Source organism: Mustela erminea, chromosome 9, assembly GCF_009829155.1.
Source record: "Mustela erminea isolate mMusErm1 chromosome 9, mMusErm1.Pri, whole genome shotgun sequence".
NCBI classification, from domain to species: Eukaryota; Metazoa; Chordata; class Mammalia; order Carnivora; family Mustelidae; genus Mustela; species Mustela erminea.
Window position 1 is genome coordinate 99,348,649 of NC_045622.1, and position 18,852 is coordinate 99,367,500.

Sequence of the window (18,852 nt, forward strand, 5' to 3'; positions counted from 1 at the left end):
AACCAATTACAAAGAGATATACAGTGGTAAACATGGTTAAAATAGCTAGAAAGGGGCACATAAATGAGGGAAGCTTGAGTAGCACATGATAATACCATTGACCCTGGAACAGAATGGGCTATTCAAGGTGAGTTGTGTTACATGTGGAATTTTTTCAATAAATACAGTACAGTACTACATTTTCACTTCCTTATGAGTTTCCTACTAACTAGTTTATTTTGTTATAAAAATACAGTATATAACACATATATCATGCACAACATACAAAATATGTGTTAATCAACTGCTCATGTTATTGGTGGGGCTTCCAGTGAACAGTAGACGATTAGTAATGAGGTTTGGAGCAGGGCTCAAAAGTTATACATGCCCCTAATCCCCACATTGTTCAAGGATCACCTGCAGATTATAAAAGGTACAACTGAGAGACTTTCTGACCTGAGTGAACAATATGAACAAAGACTTGAGGCAGACTGAGAATGTCTGAAAATGATACATCAGTTATGATCAGGACCAGATAAGGACAGGATGCGGACTCATTTGGGAGAGAAGTGAGGAATTTGGTTGTTACTAGGGCAACCATAGTCTAAATAACATTGGAAACCATAGAGCTAGTTATTCCTCTATGCAGGAAAAATAAAAAATTGTTATATGGAAAAATACGTAAGTTAGTAATTTGAGAGAAAACTCTTATAATGCTTGTCTATAAATATGTTGACCTTATTTTTGAAAGAACACTTTTTTTTCTATTTTCCACACAAATAATGTAATGATTTTCCACAAACAACATTGATGTGTTGGGATTTACAATGACTGTGGACCCTGAATGGTGCGGGGGCAAGACACGGTTTTAAGGATTGTGAAGTGACTTCCTTCTGTTGGTGGCATCAATAAGCTAACATAAAGGATAAGGTAGTTACTACTTTGTCTACACAACTTCATGTAGACCATGAGGATGAGAGCTTTTCTACTGCAGTTCGGTTTCCAGAAGCCCAAACACAGACCCTGATGAAAATGAAGTCATGGGTTTGATCATAGACATGGGAGTACTGTAAAAGGAACAGAAAACACAGCCTCTACGGTTTCTTATGGCAACAACAGAAACACACACACACACACAAAAGAAAGAAACAAATCCAAGATGATGAGGTTTGGGGTTGAATCTGAGAATTTTGAGAAGCCAAGTGCCATGAAGCCTCTGCACAAACAGAATCCCCTCCTCCATATTTCTAGAGAAAAGATTCTTATGGTCTGGGGATGATATAATAGCATCACCTGAGTTATTTCCTTGCAAAACCATGCTTATTTTCTTAGGTCTGATAGGCTCAAGAAATTTTGATAAAATTCCTGCAAAATTATCTCCTTCCTCTCAGTCAACTCCTGTTGCTCTATAGGAAATTGGCTGAAGAGGAAATATATGATTGTATCTGTTTATATTTAGTTCTTTCTGGCACCAGCTGAAATAGAATGTTGTAACATTAAAGCCCCAAATACAAAAGGACTAAAAAGGATGGGGCTTAAGGAAACTCTTGTTAACAACCCTGGTAGGGGTATTAAGGAGGACATGTATTGGGGCGCCTGGGTGGCTCAGTGGGTTAAGCCGCTGCCTTCGGCTCAGGGCATGATCTCAGGGTCCTGGGATCGAGTCCCACATTGGGCTCTCTGCTCAGCAGGGAGCCTGCTTCCTTCTCTCACTCTCTATCTGCCTGCCTCTCCCTACTTGTGATCTTTGTCTGTCAAATAAATAAAATCTTTAAAAAAAAAAAAAAAAAGGAGGGCATGTATTGCATGGAGCACTGGGTGTGGTGCATAAACAATGAATCTTGGTTCACTGAGAAAAAAAAAAGTTTTTAAGATGTTGATAGACGTACAGAAATTAAATGGATGTCAACTTCAGAGAAATATATATATATATATATCCATAATATTACATCAGAGCTATAACACTGCAGAAGTATTGAATCGCTCACTAATAACTCTCACGAGATAAATTAAAAAAAGCCTCAAGCTTATCTATATGACCTTATAAAATGTGGGCTTTATTTTTCAATTTATAACCACATATGCACTGGCCACTCTAAAATGCCTGTGGGAGATTTTCCCTCAGGTCCTTCTTGTGCTTTTAATTCAAGGTATTCCCACTAACACTTTCCTGAAAGCTTCTTTTGTATGGAAGGTTCACAGGAGAGTCAGGGACATTCCATATGTGTTTGCTATATTAGAGCACAGGCACAGAAATTAAAATAAAAACAACACAGCCTGAGAATCACCCTGACATTCCAAAAAGATTCAAAATCTCACAGAAGTGAGCATCCTGATTACTATGTATGTATGTGTGCATGTGTATAATGTAATGTATGTTTATATATTAATGTATGTATATATACATAAATATGTATGTTTTAATTGGGAGGAAATAACTAGGATATTTAACAATTTATTTTACATAAAAATCCGATCTTATTGAATCCTTATCTTTAAGTTTAAATTCTTCTGGAATAAATTTTTTTGTTGGTTATTTTCAAAAGAGGTCATTCAGGATATTCATGACAAAATCTTGATAATTTGAGGGCAAAGGGAAGGTTTAAAGCTTTTATTTATGAGAGGGTATTTAAGCAAAATGAATAAAGTATGAGCTTCCAAATCACATTGAAAAGGTTTAGATACAGACTGCCCCCTCATACTTGTGTAACCTTGGGTTCAAATTTCCTTATTTGCAAAACAGGGGCAATAGTACAACAATATACCTCATCAGGTCATAGTGTAGACAAAATGGTTGCTAAATGAAAAGCATTTATTAAAATGCTTAAATATAGTAAAATGCCTAAAATATATTATTATTTCCCATTTGGATTTTAAACATTTTAGTGTAAATGTGTCACATAACTGAGCCCATAAATTTCAATTTCACATTTTTCTTTATTATAGATTGATAAAGTTTATTTTATTTATTTGACAGAGAGAGACACAGCGAGAGAGGGAACACAAGCAGGGGGAGTGGGAGAGCGAGGAGCAGGCTGTCCACTGAGCAGGGAGCCCAGTATGGGGCTCAATCCCAGGACTCTGGGATCATGACCTGAGCCAAAGACAGATGCTTAAGAACTGAGCCACCCAGGTGCCCTGGATATAATAAATAGTTTTAAAAAGCCAGAAGGATCAGGACATCTAGGTGGCTCAGTCAGTTCAGAATCTGACTCTTACTTTCTATTCAAGTCACAATTTCAGGGCCTTGAAATCAAGCTCCGGGGCAGGCTCTGCATTCAGTGTGGAGTCTGCTTAAGATTCTCTTTCTCTTCTCACTCTGCCCCTTCCCCTGCCTCTGCTTGCTTGTTCTCTCTCTCTCCCTCTCTCTAAAATAAATAAATGAATGAATGAATGAATATTTTTAAAAAGCCAGAAAAATCGTGTCAAATTGTCCTTGATGGATTTTTACACTATCCATAGATTCTCGTCTCCTCAGTCATAATTTCCATTTCTAAATAAGCTAATGAAACTTCTTTTCCTTTTAACCTGTAGTTAACCACGTTAGTGTGTATGCAAAGAATTCCTCATAAATTCTTCTCAAGTGATTTAAATAAAAAAAGTATGTAAAAAGGTGAACTCTATATTTACTACAAAACCCCTGTTCATACATATATACAGTGTGTGTGTGTATTTGTGTGTGTATGTGAGAGAGAGAGAGGGAGAGAAGAGAAACAGGATTTTTATTTAATGAATTAAATAATGACCAAAAAGAAAATGATTCAAATATGAACAGAGGATATTTATGCATAAAGCAACATTCCCAGAGAATTCTATGGTCACTGCTTTGCTACTTTGTAGAAAGTCATTTTTTTTTTTTTCCTATATGGGCTTATGTTTTCGCAACTAATGTTCAGTCACTGTAAACTGAGCAATACTAGATCAAATGTTGAGAGATGTTTAGTCTTAATCAGGATTTGAACTTGTTATACAGTTTTGTTCTACAATTTTATTAAAAGTTGTCTGTAAGTTCATATATATCCTTTAACTTATCATAGTCTGCTACAGTTATCAAAACTGCTAAGTTTTTTTTTTTTTTCAAGATTTTATTTATTTATTTGACAGAGAGAGACCACAAGTAGGCAGAGAGGCAGGCAGAGAGAGGAGGAAGCAGGCTCCCCGCTGAGCAGAGAGCCCGATGCAGGACTCTATCCCAGGACCCTGAGATCATGACCTGAGCCGAAGGCAGTGGCTTAATCCACTGAGCCACCCAGGCGCCCAAAACTGCTAAGTTTTGATAGTCTCAATTTATACATAAATAAATACATTGCTAAGCTTTGTTTTATTAATCCAGAACAAATTTATACTAACATCATTTTTTTCTTTGCATTCAGTGTATGTCTAACATGAGTTCTTCAACTATCCCATTGTGGAAGAACATAAAATCCATAGGTAAAGCCAACAAACTGATGGAAGCACTGATAACTATCTTCTTATACAACAGCTTGTTCTTTCCATTTTGGGAAGCACTCTTCTTCAAACTTAATTATATCAGAATGATAAGTGTCTGTGGCTTAATTCCCTAAAGGAACTTTATTTATTTTGACCTTGAAACAGGACAGACAGATCCAGTATGATTGGTTCCAATATCAGCTGAAGAAAGAGGATCAGGGAGAATGAATTGCTCCATACTAGCAAGAGAAAGTTAACAAGACATAGGAGCTTAGACGCTCACCTTCATGATCATTAGACTAGAAATCTGTCCATTACATCATACTGTTCCTTCAGTGGCACCATTAAAATAATTCATTGACATTAAGTTTTTTGGGCAAATTATGTCCACTTTGGCACACACTTTTTTACAGGTAAAAGGTGATGGCTCAACATAGTCACTCTCTGCTCTGAGGTCTACTGCATCTAAATGGCTATGCTGCTTAACTGCATGGTTAAACATGAAGGACATTCTTGAATCACCTTGGGTTCTTCAATATGACAGTAGAAGATAACTACGTCTCCACAGTGCTTCAAGCATTTTAAACAGCAACCTCAAAATTTTGTCTTTAAAATGATTAGAAAAAAGGGAAAGCTTGTATATAATAATAAGCTGCTATAATAGACTGGGGAACTTATATTCAGATTCCAGATTGTGTCCCAGTTCCTTTTACCCTGCCTCCCCATGTTCTGAATCGTGACCAAACCTGTCAAAAAGAAGACTCACTGAAACTATTATCAACTAATTATCAATTAATCTCTGCTAAGATTCAGAGCCTTGGTTTTGTCCTTAGTCATTAGAAATAATAAAATCTTGCCTTTTGTAACAATGTGGATGAAGCTAGAGTGTATTATGGTAAGTGAAATAAGTCAGCCAGAAAAAGACAATTACCATATGATCTCACTCCTTTGTGGAATTTAAGAAACAAAACAGATGAACATAGGAGAAGGGAAAAAAGAGAAGGAAGCAAGCCATAAGAGACTTTTTCCTACTGAGAACAAAATGAGGGCTGATGGAGGGAAGTTGGAGGGAGATGATCTAGATGGATAGGTAATTGGTATTAAGGAACACACTAGTGATGAGCACTGAATGTTGTTTGTTAAGTAATGAATCACTAGATTCTGTACCTGAAACCAATTTTATCATATATGTCAATCAACTAGAGTTGGTGGGTATTATGGAGGCCATGTATTGCATGGAGCACTGAGTGTGGTGCATAAACGATGAATTCTGGAACACTGAAAAGGAATTTAAAAGATTGAAATAAAAAGGAAATATGACAACCACATGCAACAAACACAAATAAATGATATGTAGCATTGAGAAGGGATGGGACTTGTTTAAAGTCATATAGGTAGTTAATGGTAGGTAGAGATGGAGTAAGACCCTATCGTCTAAGATGGTGAAAAACAGCTGCAAGTCCATTGTTCAGTAGGTAATGTGGCATCAATGTTAAGAGAATGGAAATAGCATCTGATACAGGTTCATATCTTAGGTTGCTACTTAATACCTTGATGATTTGGTGGAATTAACTGAAGCAATCTTTCAGTTTCCCCATATCTAAGGTGAGTATCAGAATGGTAACCATTGGGTTGCTATGAATTAACTGCATGTAAAATGTTTATGATAGTTTCAGACATAAAACATGTTTTTATGAAATATAATTTGAAATATAATGATGTTTTTGATCTGAAAGGATTTTTTTTTTAATTTTATTTGATAGATACCCAGACAGAGAGGGAACACAAGCAGGGCAAGTGAGAGAGGGAGAAGCAGGCTTTCTACTGAGTGGGGAACTAGATGTGGGACTCAATCCCAGGACTCTGGGATCATGACTTAAGCTGAAGGCAGATGCATAATGACTGAGCCACCCAGGCACACCCTCGATCTGAAAGGATTTAAAAGATTGTAACAAAGTCTCTATAATCTATATATTTTTTTCAATATATAAATATTACACTTTAAAAAGCTATTGAAATGTCATGTTCTGTATTATTTCAGATAAATTAATTTTCTCTGGTGTCTCTGGAATTAACTCAACCTCATGGAATATCAGAACAATGTCACAGAATTTGTCTTCATGGGTCCATGGGGAAATAAGCAAATGGAGCTACTGTTCTTTTTCTTCTTCCTGCTTTGTTATTTGGTAATCTTAATGGGAAATTTTCTCATCTTACTCACGATCACCTGCAGCCATCTAATCGAACAACCAATGTACTATTTTCTATGTCACCTTTCCCTCATGGATCTCTGCTACACCTCCACGGTGGTCCCCAGGCTAATCAGGGACTTGGTCACAGCAAGAAAAAACATTTCCTATAACAACTGTATGACCCAGCTTTTCACTGTCCACTTGCTGGGGGGCGTGGAGATATTCATCTTGGTGTCCATGGCTTTAGACCGCTACGTTGCCATTGTCAAGCCCCTGCACTACTTGGTCCTCATGAACCGGCGGAGGTGTAACACATTGGTCTTCATGGCCTGGGGTGTGGGTTTTTGGCACTCTGTTGCTCTACTGCTGGTTGTACTGCATTTACCTTTCTGTGGTCCTAATCAGATCGATCACTACATATGTGATGTGAAGCCTCTCTTAAAACTGGTGTGCAAAGACATTCATGTTGTTAATATCTTAATGATTGCAAATTCAGGAATGGTGGTGGTTGCTGTCTTTCTTGTCCTGGTGGCTTCTTACATTCTCATATTATACAATCTTAGGACACACTCCTCTGTAGGGAGGCGCAAAGCTCTTTCAACCTGCAGCTCTCATGTAATGGTTGTCATTTTATTCTTTGTGCCTTGTATCTATATTTATGTTCTACCTGCCGGGAGTGAGAACAAGGATAAGGAAGTCTCTGTGTTTTACACTGTTATTGCTCCCATGCTGAATCCTCTCATCTATACCCTGAGAAACATGGAGATGAAAATCGCCATGGAGAAGGTGTGGTCTAAAATGGCACATTCAAAATTCCTGTAGGGGCACCAGAGTGGCTCACTTGGCTCAGGTCATGATCTCAAGGTTATGAGATCAAGCCCTGCAAAGGACTTTCTACTCAGGAGGAAGTCTGCCACTCCCTCTGCCACTCCCCTTGCATGTACTCAGTGTGTCAAATAAAAAAATAAAATCTTTCATAGATAGATTTGATGAGGTTCAGGAATGTTCCCTCTATCCCTATACTTTGAAGCATTTTAATCAGGAACGGATGCTGGATTTTGTAAAATGCTTTTTCTGCATCAATTGAGAGTACCATGTGGTTCTTCTCTCTTCTCATATTAATTTGTTGTATCACATTGATTGATTTGCGAATCTTGAACCATCCTGGTAGCCCAGGGATGAATCCCACCTGATCATGGTGGATAATCTTTTTAATGTGCTGTTGGATCCTGTTGGCTAGGATCTTGTTGAGAATCTTAGCATCCATATTCATCAGTGATATTGGTCTAAAATTCTTCTTTTTGGTAGGGTCTTAGCCTGGTTTGGGGATCAGGGTAATGCTGGCTTCATAAAAAGAGTCTGGAAGTTTTCCTTCTGCTTCAATTTTTTGAAACAGCTTCAGGAGAATAGGTGTTATTTCTTCTCTGAAGGTTTGGTAGAATTCCCCAGGCAATCCGTCAGGTCCTGGGCTCTTGTTTTTTGGTAGGTTTTTTGATCGCTGCTTCAATCTCGTTATTAGATGTCGGTCTATTCAGGTTGTCGATTTCTTCCTGGTTCAATTTTGGTAGTTTATATTTTTCCAGGAATGCATCCATTTCATCTCGGTTGCTAAGCTTATTGGCATATAACTGTTGATAATAACTTCTGATGAAATTCAGGTAAAGATGATTTTTATTTACTTCTGACATTGTGTTCCCAGAGCATTTATTATTTGAGATGTTGTAGAAAATATATAGCTTTCTTTGGGGAGTTGGACTAAATGATCTCTAACATTTTAAGAAACAAAGAAGAAAGTTTCTGTAGTTCAGATTGCAATCTGCATGCTAAAGTTTCCCACTAGTGGCAGATGTGGTTGAATGGGTTTGAGGAATGCTAGAAATGTCTTTCTAAAACACATGCCTAATCATAGTACAGCCCTCTCCAAAAATATAGATGGAACCCTATTTTCCTTGAATAAAATCCAAACTTCTCTCTTGCTTTCAAAATTGGTCCTGGCCAAATTTGCTAATCTCAGAAGGCATTACATTGGTAGAAATTATGGTGTTACAATGAAAGTTTGGGGGGTCAGGAAGAACTGGGTGATTCTGACTCGGGTACATTTTCATTTTGGGGTCTTGGCAATTTACTTTTAATTATATATTCATTCTCATTTTTCTAATATCTATGAAATGTGTAATATTGTACTTTATAAAGTTATAGCAGTACTTTGGCTAACACATATGATGATTTTGCTAGGACATTTGGCTACTGGAAACACTTTATATATCTTTTCTCTTTCCTTACCTTTCTTCATTTTTTTCCCCTTTGCTAGGATGCTTTCAACCAACTACCCCCAACTCCACATTCTTCAAACATACTCTAAAATCTATCAGCTCTATGACTGTTTCTTCTAACTTTCCTGCTTATAATGCTATCCGCACTAAGCGTTAGAGTTCATGTCTTAAATGTAAGTTACACTCCTGATATTTTCTTTTTCCAAAAGTTTTTTTCCAATTCACAGATAGACCAGAAGTATTTCTGATTTTTCTCTGTTCTTTTGTTGTTATGAAACTGTACATTTACTCCATTTAAAGTAATCCTCTGCCCCATATTAGTATTTTTTCTTATGTTTTCCTGGTTTGAGTCAACTCTGTCAAAGATGCACTATATCTTTATTTTTCTTTTATCCATTTTAAAGCAATGAACCCACACAAATTAAGAAATAAACAATTAATTAATTAAAGTCTATTAATCTATCTTCTCTTTTTATTAACTTTATAGTTTATTCTCACATATCCAGAAATTCCCCTTACATTAAGAATTAAAATGAATTAGTAATAAAATATGTAGTGTCAGAAAGGTTAAAAACTCAACATACATTTCATGTAGCTATCAGGGAATGAATGAAAAGTGGCAGACTCGCAGCCACCTATTGCTTTTTTTTTTACTTATTTTCTGCATTTGGAGGTGTTACTAGTTTATTTTTCATTTATCCCTTGTATTTTGAATCACATAATCCAGTCAGCTCTGTGTTTTGGTTCCCATTTGGGAAGACGTTTCTCTCTGCCAAAGCACTTGCCTTTTTTTTTTTTTTTTTTAGCAGAATGATTGTATTGTCTCCACACACAGTTTTCTCAATTAAATTACTTCTGCCCCACAACCAAGAGAAGTCTAGGTAAAACCATAAATGAGATAGTGCTTGTCTATCATGTCAGGAAAGTTTCTTTTGGCATTTCTGATCTTAAAACTTTTTACAAATCTAGCTAATTACTTTTTTTTTTTCTCCTTCATGGGTCTATGAAAACCATGGAATATGAAGGGAAAACATTCTGCCTATTTCATAGGAAATTAAGTGTGTTTAGTATAGTTTGGTTTGACCTGGTTTAACCTATTAATTTTCCAAAAAATATTTGGATTATTTTAAAAGTATAGAATCACAATACTTGGTCCTTGTATGTGTGATCATTTTTGTCTTTGTGTGTATGGTATGTGGGGTTTTGAGGGCCTTCAGGATGGGTCAAAGGAAATACTCTACCCATCAGAAACAATGCTGCACAACAAATCCAAAATCTTTTTCTGATTTGTTTTCTTTTCCCAAGAATCTATAAGATTTTTTGGCAAAAAATAAAAATATTATATAGTAGGCCCACCAAAAATATATTGAACCTGTATTAGTTATCCACTTGTAAGCTGTTCTCACTTTCCAGCCTATAGAACAATACCTAATATCTTCAAAAATACTTGAAATCTCAGTTTTGGAAGTAAGCTCATACAACCCATAAAACAAATGGTTTTAGGAGGGAATTAGAAAAGAAGAAAAATATAACAAAATTGATTCTCAGAAGAGGAGTTAATATGAACTGAGAAAAATGCGGGATTGAGGTGATAAATGAGGTACTTGTACACATCTCTAAGGTGTATCCTGATATGTTTGTGTGTGTTATTGGTAGACTTATGACCAACTATTTCTGTGTATTGACACAAGGTCTGAATGAAGCTTGGTTAAAAACATGCATTATGTTGAAATGGACAACCAGTAAAACACTGAGTTCTGATATCCATCATTCTGAAGTACTAGAATCTCTTATTTCCTCAGGGTTGCTATGCTTTCCAAGCTGGAGGCAAGTAGTAAATATATAAAAACCAGCTCCTTTCACTCATAGAAGGCACACAGTTCTTTTCCTTATTCTCATTTAGTAGCTCTATGGGCAAATCTTTTTAACTTCTAGACGACTGTATTCTTATTGGAACCAGAGAACTAACATTACTTAACTCATAGGATGCACTATTGTGAGATGAAATGATACAATAAACTTAAAACACAAAATAATGTCTTGATAAATTTATCATTATTATTATTATTATTTTGCATCTATAAGATTCTATAAAAAGTTGATCTCCTTAAGTTTAACATGTATAAAGGAAAGTTTTTAAAATATTTTATTTATTTAGTTAGCAGAGAGATCACAAGTAGGCAGAGAGGCAGGCAAAGAGAGAGGGGGAAGCAGGCTCCGCACTGAACAGGGAGCCCTACATGGGGCTCGATCCCAGGACCCTGAGATCATGACCTGAGAGGAAGGCAGAGGCCAAACCCACTGACCCACCCAGGTGTCCCAAGAAAATTTTTTATATATCGATTTGTGTATGATGGAAAATCTGTTCCCTGAACGTCACTGTGTTACTTTTCTGTCTGAACCAAATAACCTGTACAAATGAACTTACATAAGGTCAGGACAAATGGTAAACAGAATTTCTGGGCATTGAGTGCTGATATCTCCTCAAATTCTATTATAGTCTCACTTACTGATATAACATTTTTACCCTAACACACGTATCAAGAGTAGATTATTTATTCTTTTATCTTTCCTTTTCTTCTGTCCTCCATTCCTCAGCCATCTATTTCATCACTGTTAGTCCCTAGCAATAAATAACTCAGGTTCCAGTCTTGATGGTGGGTCACTATTCTATTGATCTATCTACCCTACCCATAAAAGTTACTTGAGATAATGATGCATATTGAACTGTATTGCATGTGTTTTCTCATTTCAGAATTTTCTGAGGCTTATATAGAAGGAAATTTCCAAAATGGAGCAAGCAAGCCTTCTTAAGACAGTTTTTTTTTTTTTTTTAATAGGATCAGGAGTTCATAAGTGAGAAAGCATTTATGCATGGCCCCATTAGAGAACCCATGAAGATTTCTGAAACTTTCAGAGAACTGCAAGTCCCAGCCTGGACTTAACTTCCTCCTTGCCATGACAACTGAATCATTGCATCCTTCACTTATAAAGGAGCTCCAAACTCTCATTTGCATGTTACCCCAACCAATCCATGTAACCCTAATTCCAATCTCTGTTTTACATAGAGGACCTGAATGAGAATTAGACTCATAGCCTTTCACCTATATAACTCTGCTTCTCTTTGACATCCTGGAAACACAATTTAGGTTTCTACCTGAATCTGTATCTCTCAAATAGTCATTTTAATTGCCCAAGTAAATGTATGTTTTTGTTTTCAGTGAAGTCGTTCTTAACCAGCACTACCTTAATGCTATTCCATGCTGTATTATTTTAATTCAGAAAGCAAGATGAGTGCAAGTCAGGAGTTTCTGAATTGCTCTTTCTGACTAGAGCATTATGGAGCCTCCTGAGAAAGTGCTTGACACAAGCCAACACAAATATGAAAAGTAAAGTTATATCTAGAAATTGCCCACAGGCACCCGAGTCAATATCATGGAGAGCAACACAGAGGCATTTGGTGAAGATCTGTTCAGAAATGCCTCTGGGAATATAATTTCTTAGAGTTTCAAAGACCTATTAACTCTTGTGTTGTCATATGTTATATTCTGCTCTTCTGAATCAACTTTCCTCCAGCAATTGGTATAAAATAAGTGACTCCTAGGACTTAAAATGTATATCTGTTTTCGTAAGAATTTCAAAATACTTAATTTTTTCCTTCCTTTCTTCCTTTTCTTTCTTTCTTTCTTTCTTTCTTTCTTTCTTTCTTTCTTTCTCTCTCTGTCTCTCTCTTTCTTAAAATCCATTTCTTACATCCCTGATGGTTCAATGGATATTAAATTCTACTCCCCTTGCAAATATGTAAAGTGTTCTAAGATATGTTGGAATTTTCAAATTAATTTTAGAGAATTAACCTAAAATATGCTTGAATATTTGGTTTGTAAATCTCTGCATTTTATTTTATCTTTAGATACCGGAGAAGAATCAGCAGAGTGAGTACCTCAGGAGGGAGCTCCCCTGATTTCACCTAAAGGCAATCTTACAGCCACTGAGATCTAATGATCTGTGAATTACCATGCCACTTTCATTGGAGAATGCTCCACCAACTGTGCTTTGGGGTGGTTATATGCTATTTAAATTTATTCCACTTAATTCCATCCTTAAACCATATTTTCTCTAGCAGCATAAGATAATGTGATTACACAAAATAATTTCATGAACTATAGTCTTATTGTGCATTATTCATGAGCAGAATTCCACTTGAAAACAAAAAGAGTTGAGTTGAACTTAATGAAATTTTTAAGTTTCAGTGAAATTTATTGAGTCTCTTTTTGGTGCTTTTGTATTTTCCATTATATTCTTATGAAGGAATAGCCCAATTTATGATTGCATGTCCCAATGATGAGTAATTTTCTAATATTCAAAAAACTTGTCATTCTAAAATGGACTAGATTTATCTGATTGAATTAATGGAACTATCATGGGCCATATTCTAATATTGTTAGGAGACAATCTGAACTTATGGTGGAAACTCTAACTATAAGAGCAATTATTCTTATTATCTAAATAGCATAATTAATACACAATGAAGAATTTTTATACAATTCAACCAAAGAAATAAAATTATAATTTGATTGCATTTTTATAGTGCAGGGAAATTACAGGCCAGTGATTAGTATTAAAAAGTCCCCAACAACAAACAATTTTATAGATTAATTTTTACTTCTTTTTACTAACAGATTGCTCCAAACTGAAATTTATCATGGTCAACCCTATTAATATATATTGTGACATTTTGATTTTTTGTTTTGTTTAGTTTTTTTCCCTGTTGACTTGGTGACAGATGTGTACATGACAATCTCAGAGACTGTTAACTTGAAAAAGTAAAAGGAAGCTAATATGTGGCTTTGAACTATGTACAACACTGGGGCATTTCACATTATTTTTGATATTCTTCAATATAGTCTGAATTATGTAATAATTTATGGATTCTATAAATGTGGACAATGAAGCTTTAAGCTGTTAGCAATAATCTCAACATTCATAAATGGTATGGAAAGGGAGAAAGTTAATTTTGTTTACTGAGTACTTTTTAAATGTTATTGGTGTATGGGAAAGGAAGATGTTAAACAACATTAATGTGAAAAATGGGTATTATCTTTGCTTAAACTGGGTAACTGACTTCTCATAGAACATTGGCCAGATTATTCAGATTTTAAACTTTATACATCTATTTTAAATAACCATAATTAAAGGGGAAGAAAAGATATATAAGGACACATTTTACTTAATATCAAACCTCTGACCACTGGAAGTATTTAGGTGAATTGTTTTCCTTTTATATTTAGATCATTACTGCTATCAAAAAACAAGTTGAAGCAAAACAGTTCACCGTTCAGTTATTACACTTCTCCATGTTTCTATGTCTTTCTTGTTCCATGATTCCAACTAGAAAATGCATAAATATCTTCCTTTCATCACTTACAACTTCAATTACTTGACAAACTGAGAAAATATGGCCAAGGATATATTACATGTTTCAATCACAATAAATCTGTCATGGACTGCACTCACATTCTCTTTTACTTCAGCTAACAGCAGTAATTATAATAGCATTTCCCACTCAGATATCAGGATGAGAGTTTAAGAACTGTTATGGGTGAAACATTGGTGATAATCTAGAAAATGAGTCAGAATCTTACCAAAAGGAAGGCACATTGCTATAACCGATGAAAAATTATTTCAAAATTATTTGGAATAAAAAATGCTGGACCACATATTTATATTAACTGCAAAATATATCCCTTAAAATATTAATAAATGTAGATTAGGTGATCTGTAATCTGTTATCTTGTACACTTTTTTTTTAATAATTGTGATGAGAATTCAAAATGCATCTTCTCACTGCTGGTCTGCAGGACACCCTATCATCTTGTACTGCCCACAAACATGGACTGAAGCTCTGGACTGAGTGGGAATGAAGATATCTCTCCTCCACATGATATTACATATTGACGCTAAATTACCTAGATTATCTTGATCTGCATCTCTTTTATTGGAAACCCAGGGTTTAGATATATAAGTGACGTCCACTTTAAGTTGTTTAACAATTAACTTTGAGTCAATTTGTTTTAGGCAAACACATCTCTCTGCAAACAGTATGCCATCTCCTAAATTAGGAATCATCACTGGCTGTAAAAAGGTAAGGAGAAAATTGATCATGAATCATAAAAGTACTAACCTCTATTTAATTACCATTCACTCTTGAACAGTGTGAACTGATAATTATGTTTGCTTTCTTAAAAACAAGAAAGAGGCCAGGAAGTCTGATAGCAGTATGAAAGTCATACTAGAAACAGATGGACTTTTGTTCTTCATGAAATTAGAGTTGAATGATAAATTAAAACAGAATGAGTTTCTTATAATATACCTGTTCAAAAATGTTACACTAGTTACCTCTAAAATGATCTTAAAGTCATAGGTTTTGAGTTTTTGGTGGATTTGATAACATCTAAATACCTTTGAGGTAGTAGCATTCTGTGTTTTTAAAATATACACACAGGGTGGCCAGAAATGGTAGTTACATCAGGTTACATAAAGGTGGAAGCTGTGCTGTAGTGTCTGTATCTCACTGAGTGACATTTAATTCTTCAGTGTTGGCTAAAACAGCTCCCAGATTATATTCTGTCTATCCTAACCTCTGTCTCTATATATAAATAAAGTCTCAAGATTCTGTGAAAGTGCAAATTTGTGAATCTTTGATCCTTTCATTGATGTAGCATCTAGTTGCTGAGTATTGGAACAAATCTCTCTTGGAACTACGTTCTGTGTCATCTTCTTTTGTTGAATTTTATTCACTAGGTCATGTATAAAATACTGAAGTTCTAAGGAAAAGTCATGAAATATAAACAGTGTAACTGTACTTGGAAGATTTCTTTCTATCTTTCATTTTTCACTTGCCATCACAAATTTAGATTAATTTAAAACAATTTTTGTTTAGCTTGTAAAATGTACATAGGAGAAATGGAAAAATTTATTTTTAATAAATAATTTTAACAATTTTACAAATTGAATCCAGTGACAGCTTTTAAAGTGCCTGATAATATTTTAGTTTAAAATGTGCAATTGATAGTTTGTCCACAGGGCAAGGAAGATAATCCTTTATTTTTTTTAATTTTTTTTTTTTTTTTTAAGAGAGGGAGAGAGATAGAGGTGGGAGCAGAGGCAGAGGGAGAGGGAGAGAATCTTAAGCAGCTCCACACCCAGCACAAAGCTTGTATCTGCCTAATACAGGGCTCTATCTCATGACCCTGAGATCATGACCTGAGCCAACATCAAGAGTTGGACATTTAACCAACTGAGGCATCCTGGCACCCCACAAACTGATATATTTTTAATAAATTTTCATTCCTCATGATACACTCCGAAATAAAACAGAATTTGTCCAGATCATCCTGAAAAAGTTTCACCTATGCATAAACATGTATATTTTAAAATGTGCAAATTTTTTAACTATGTAAATTATTTTCTTATCTAATAAAACTAATAATAATAAAATTATTTCAACCTAACATTTGATTATTCTAACATCATAAACAATAATGCAGAAACTTAAATCATTTTTCCTGTTATAGAATTATTTACAATAGATTTGTAAAATAAGAGAAATAAAAAAGAAACATAAATCTAGGGCTCAGGAATATATAATATGTACTCGATGATATCAATTTGCTTTTGGTAAATTATATGGTATTGTTGCCATGCTGCTAATTTTTTTATGCAGATTCCTATTTTTCTTTTCAGATATTTAACCCATAATTGGGATGAGAATTCAAAATGTATCTTCTCACTGCTGGTCTGCAGGACACCCCATCATCTTGCACTGCTCACAAGCATGTGCTGAAGCTCTCTGGACTGAGTGGGAATGAAGATATCTGTCCTCCACATGATTATTACATATTGATGCTAAATTACCTAGATTATCTTGATCTGCATCTCTTTTATTGGAAACCCGGGGTTTGGATATTTAAGTGACGTCCACTTAAGTTGTTTATCTACCAATTAATTTTGAGTCAATTTGTTTTAGGCAAACACATCTCTCTGTAAACAGTATACCATCTCCTAAATTAGGAATCAGCACTGGCTGTAATAAGGTAAGGAGAAAATTGATCACAGAATCATAAAATTATTAACATCTATTTAAGTACCATTCACTATTGAACACAGTGAACTGATAATTGAGTTTGCTTTATTAAAAACAAGAGAGAAGTTAGGAAGCCTGATAGAGGTATCAAAGTCATAGTAGAAATAGATAGACTCTTTATCTTCTTGATGAAATTAAAGTTGAATGATAAATTAAAATAGAATGAATTTCTTATAGTATACACTGTTCAAAAATGCTTTACCAGTTAACTGAAATGATCTTAAAATCATAGGTTTTGAGTTTTTGGTGGATTTGATGACTTCTAAATACCTTTGCTATAGCAGCATTCTGTGTTTTAAAATATTCACCCAGGGTGGCCAGAAATGGTAGTTACATCAGGTTACATAAAGACAAAAGCTGTGCTGTAATGTCTGCATCTCATTGAGTGACATTTAATTCCTCAGTGTTGGTTAAAAGAGCTCCCAGAGTATATTCTGTCTATCCAACCCTCTTTCTCTGTATATAAATAAAGTCTCAAGATTCTGCGAAAGATGCAAATTTGTGAATCTTTGATCCATTCACTGATGTAAAATCTAGTTGCTGAGTGTTGAAACAACTCTCTCTTTGAGCTACATTCTTTATCATATTCTTTGTTGAATTTTATTCCCTAGATCACATATAAAATACTGAAGTTCCTAGGAAAAGTCATGAAATATAAACAGTGTAAATATAATTCTTTACATATTTCATTTTTCACTTGCAATCACAAATTTAGATTAATTTAAAACAAATTTTATTTAGCTTGTAAAATGTAAATAGGAGAAATGAAAAAACTGGCTGTTTATTTTTTTTACAAATTGAATCACTTTTAATGTCCCTGATAATATTTAAGTATTTTTTTTATTTTTATTTTTTTTAAGATTTTCTTTATTTATTTGACAGAGTGAGATCACAAGTATACAGAGAGGCAGGCAGAGAGAGACAGGAGGAAGCAGGCTCCCCACCAAGCAGAGAGCCCAATGCGGGACTCGATTCCATTACCCTGAGATCATGACCTGAGCCGAAGGCAGAAGCTTAACCCACCGAGCCACCCAAGTGCCCCAGTATTTTAGTTTAAAATATGCTATTGATAGTGTCTGTCCAAAGGCAAGGAAGATAATCTTTTATTTTTATATTTATTTATTTATTTATTTATTTATTTATTTATTTATTCATTTAGGGAAGGAGAGATAGAGATAGAGAGATGTGCGGGCAGAGGCAGAGGAAGATGGAGAAAATCTTAAGCAGCTCCACACCCAGCACAAAGCTTGTATCTGTCTAATACAAAGCTCTATCTCACGACCCTGAGATCATGAGATTAAGAGTTGGACACTTAACCAACTGAGGCACCCTGGCACTTCACAAACTGATATAATTTTAATAAATTTTCATTCCTGAGGATATATTCCCAAATAAAAGAGAATTTGTCCAGAACATCCTGAAAGAAAGAGAGTTTCACCTATGCATGAACATGTACATTTTAAAATGTGCAAATTTTTTAACTATGTAAATTATAGTCCTTTAGTTATCTAATTAATACAACTAATAATAATAAAATTATTACTTTAACATAAACCTAACATTTGATTATTCCATCATCATGGACGGTACTGTTGAAATTACATCATTTTTCCTGTTATGGAATTATTTCCAAAAGATTTCTAAAATAAGAAAAACAAAAAAAGAAGCATAAATCTAGGTATCAGGAATAAATAATATGTACTCGATGATATCAATTTGCTTTTGGGTAAATTTTATAGTATCGTTGCCATGCTGCTAATTTTGTATGCAGATTCCTATTTTTCTTTTCAGATATTTAACTCATCTGTTTACAATCTATGCCAGTCTGAAATAC

General features: G+C 34.8%; 1 protein-coding gene across 1 annotated transcript; it reads left to right on the top strand.

Annotated features, from left to right (window-relative positions):
• The first annotated feature begins 6,494 nt into the window (after window positions 1-6,494).
• On the top strand, window positions 6,495-7,424 carry LOC116599900 (olfactory receptor 4P4-like). Its single transcript, XM_032359841.1, has one exon. The coding sequence runs from the start codon at window positions 6,495-6,497 to the stop codon at window positions 7,422-7,424; it is 930 nt and encodes a 309-aa protein (XP_032215732.1).
• Window positions 7,425-18,852: the final 11,428 nt, after the last annotated feature.

What these genes read in the sequence shown, in the direction of transcription:
- LOC116599900 (XM_032359841.1), top strand. Translation starts at nt 6,495, where the DNA reads ATGGAATATCAGAACAATGTCACAGAATTTGTCTTCATGGGTCCATGG.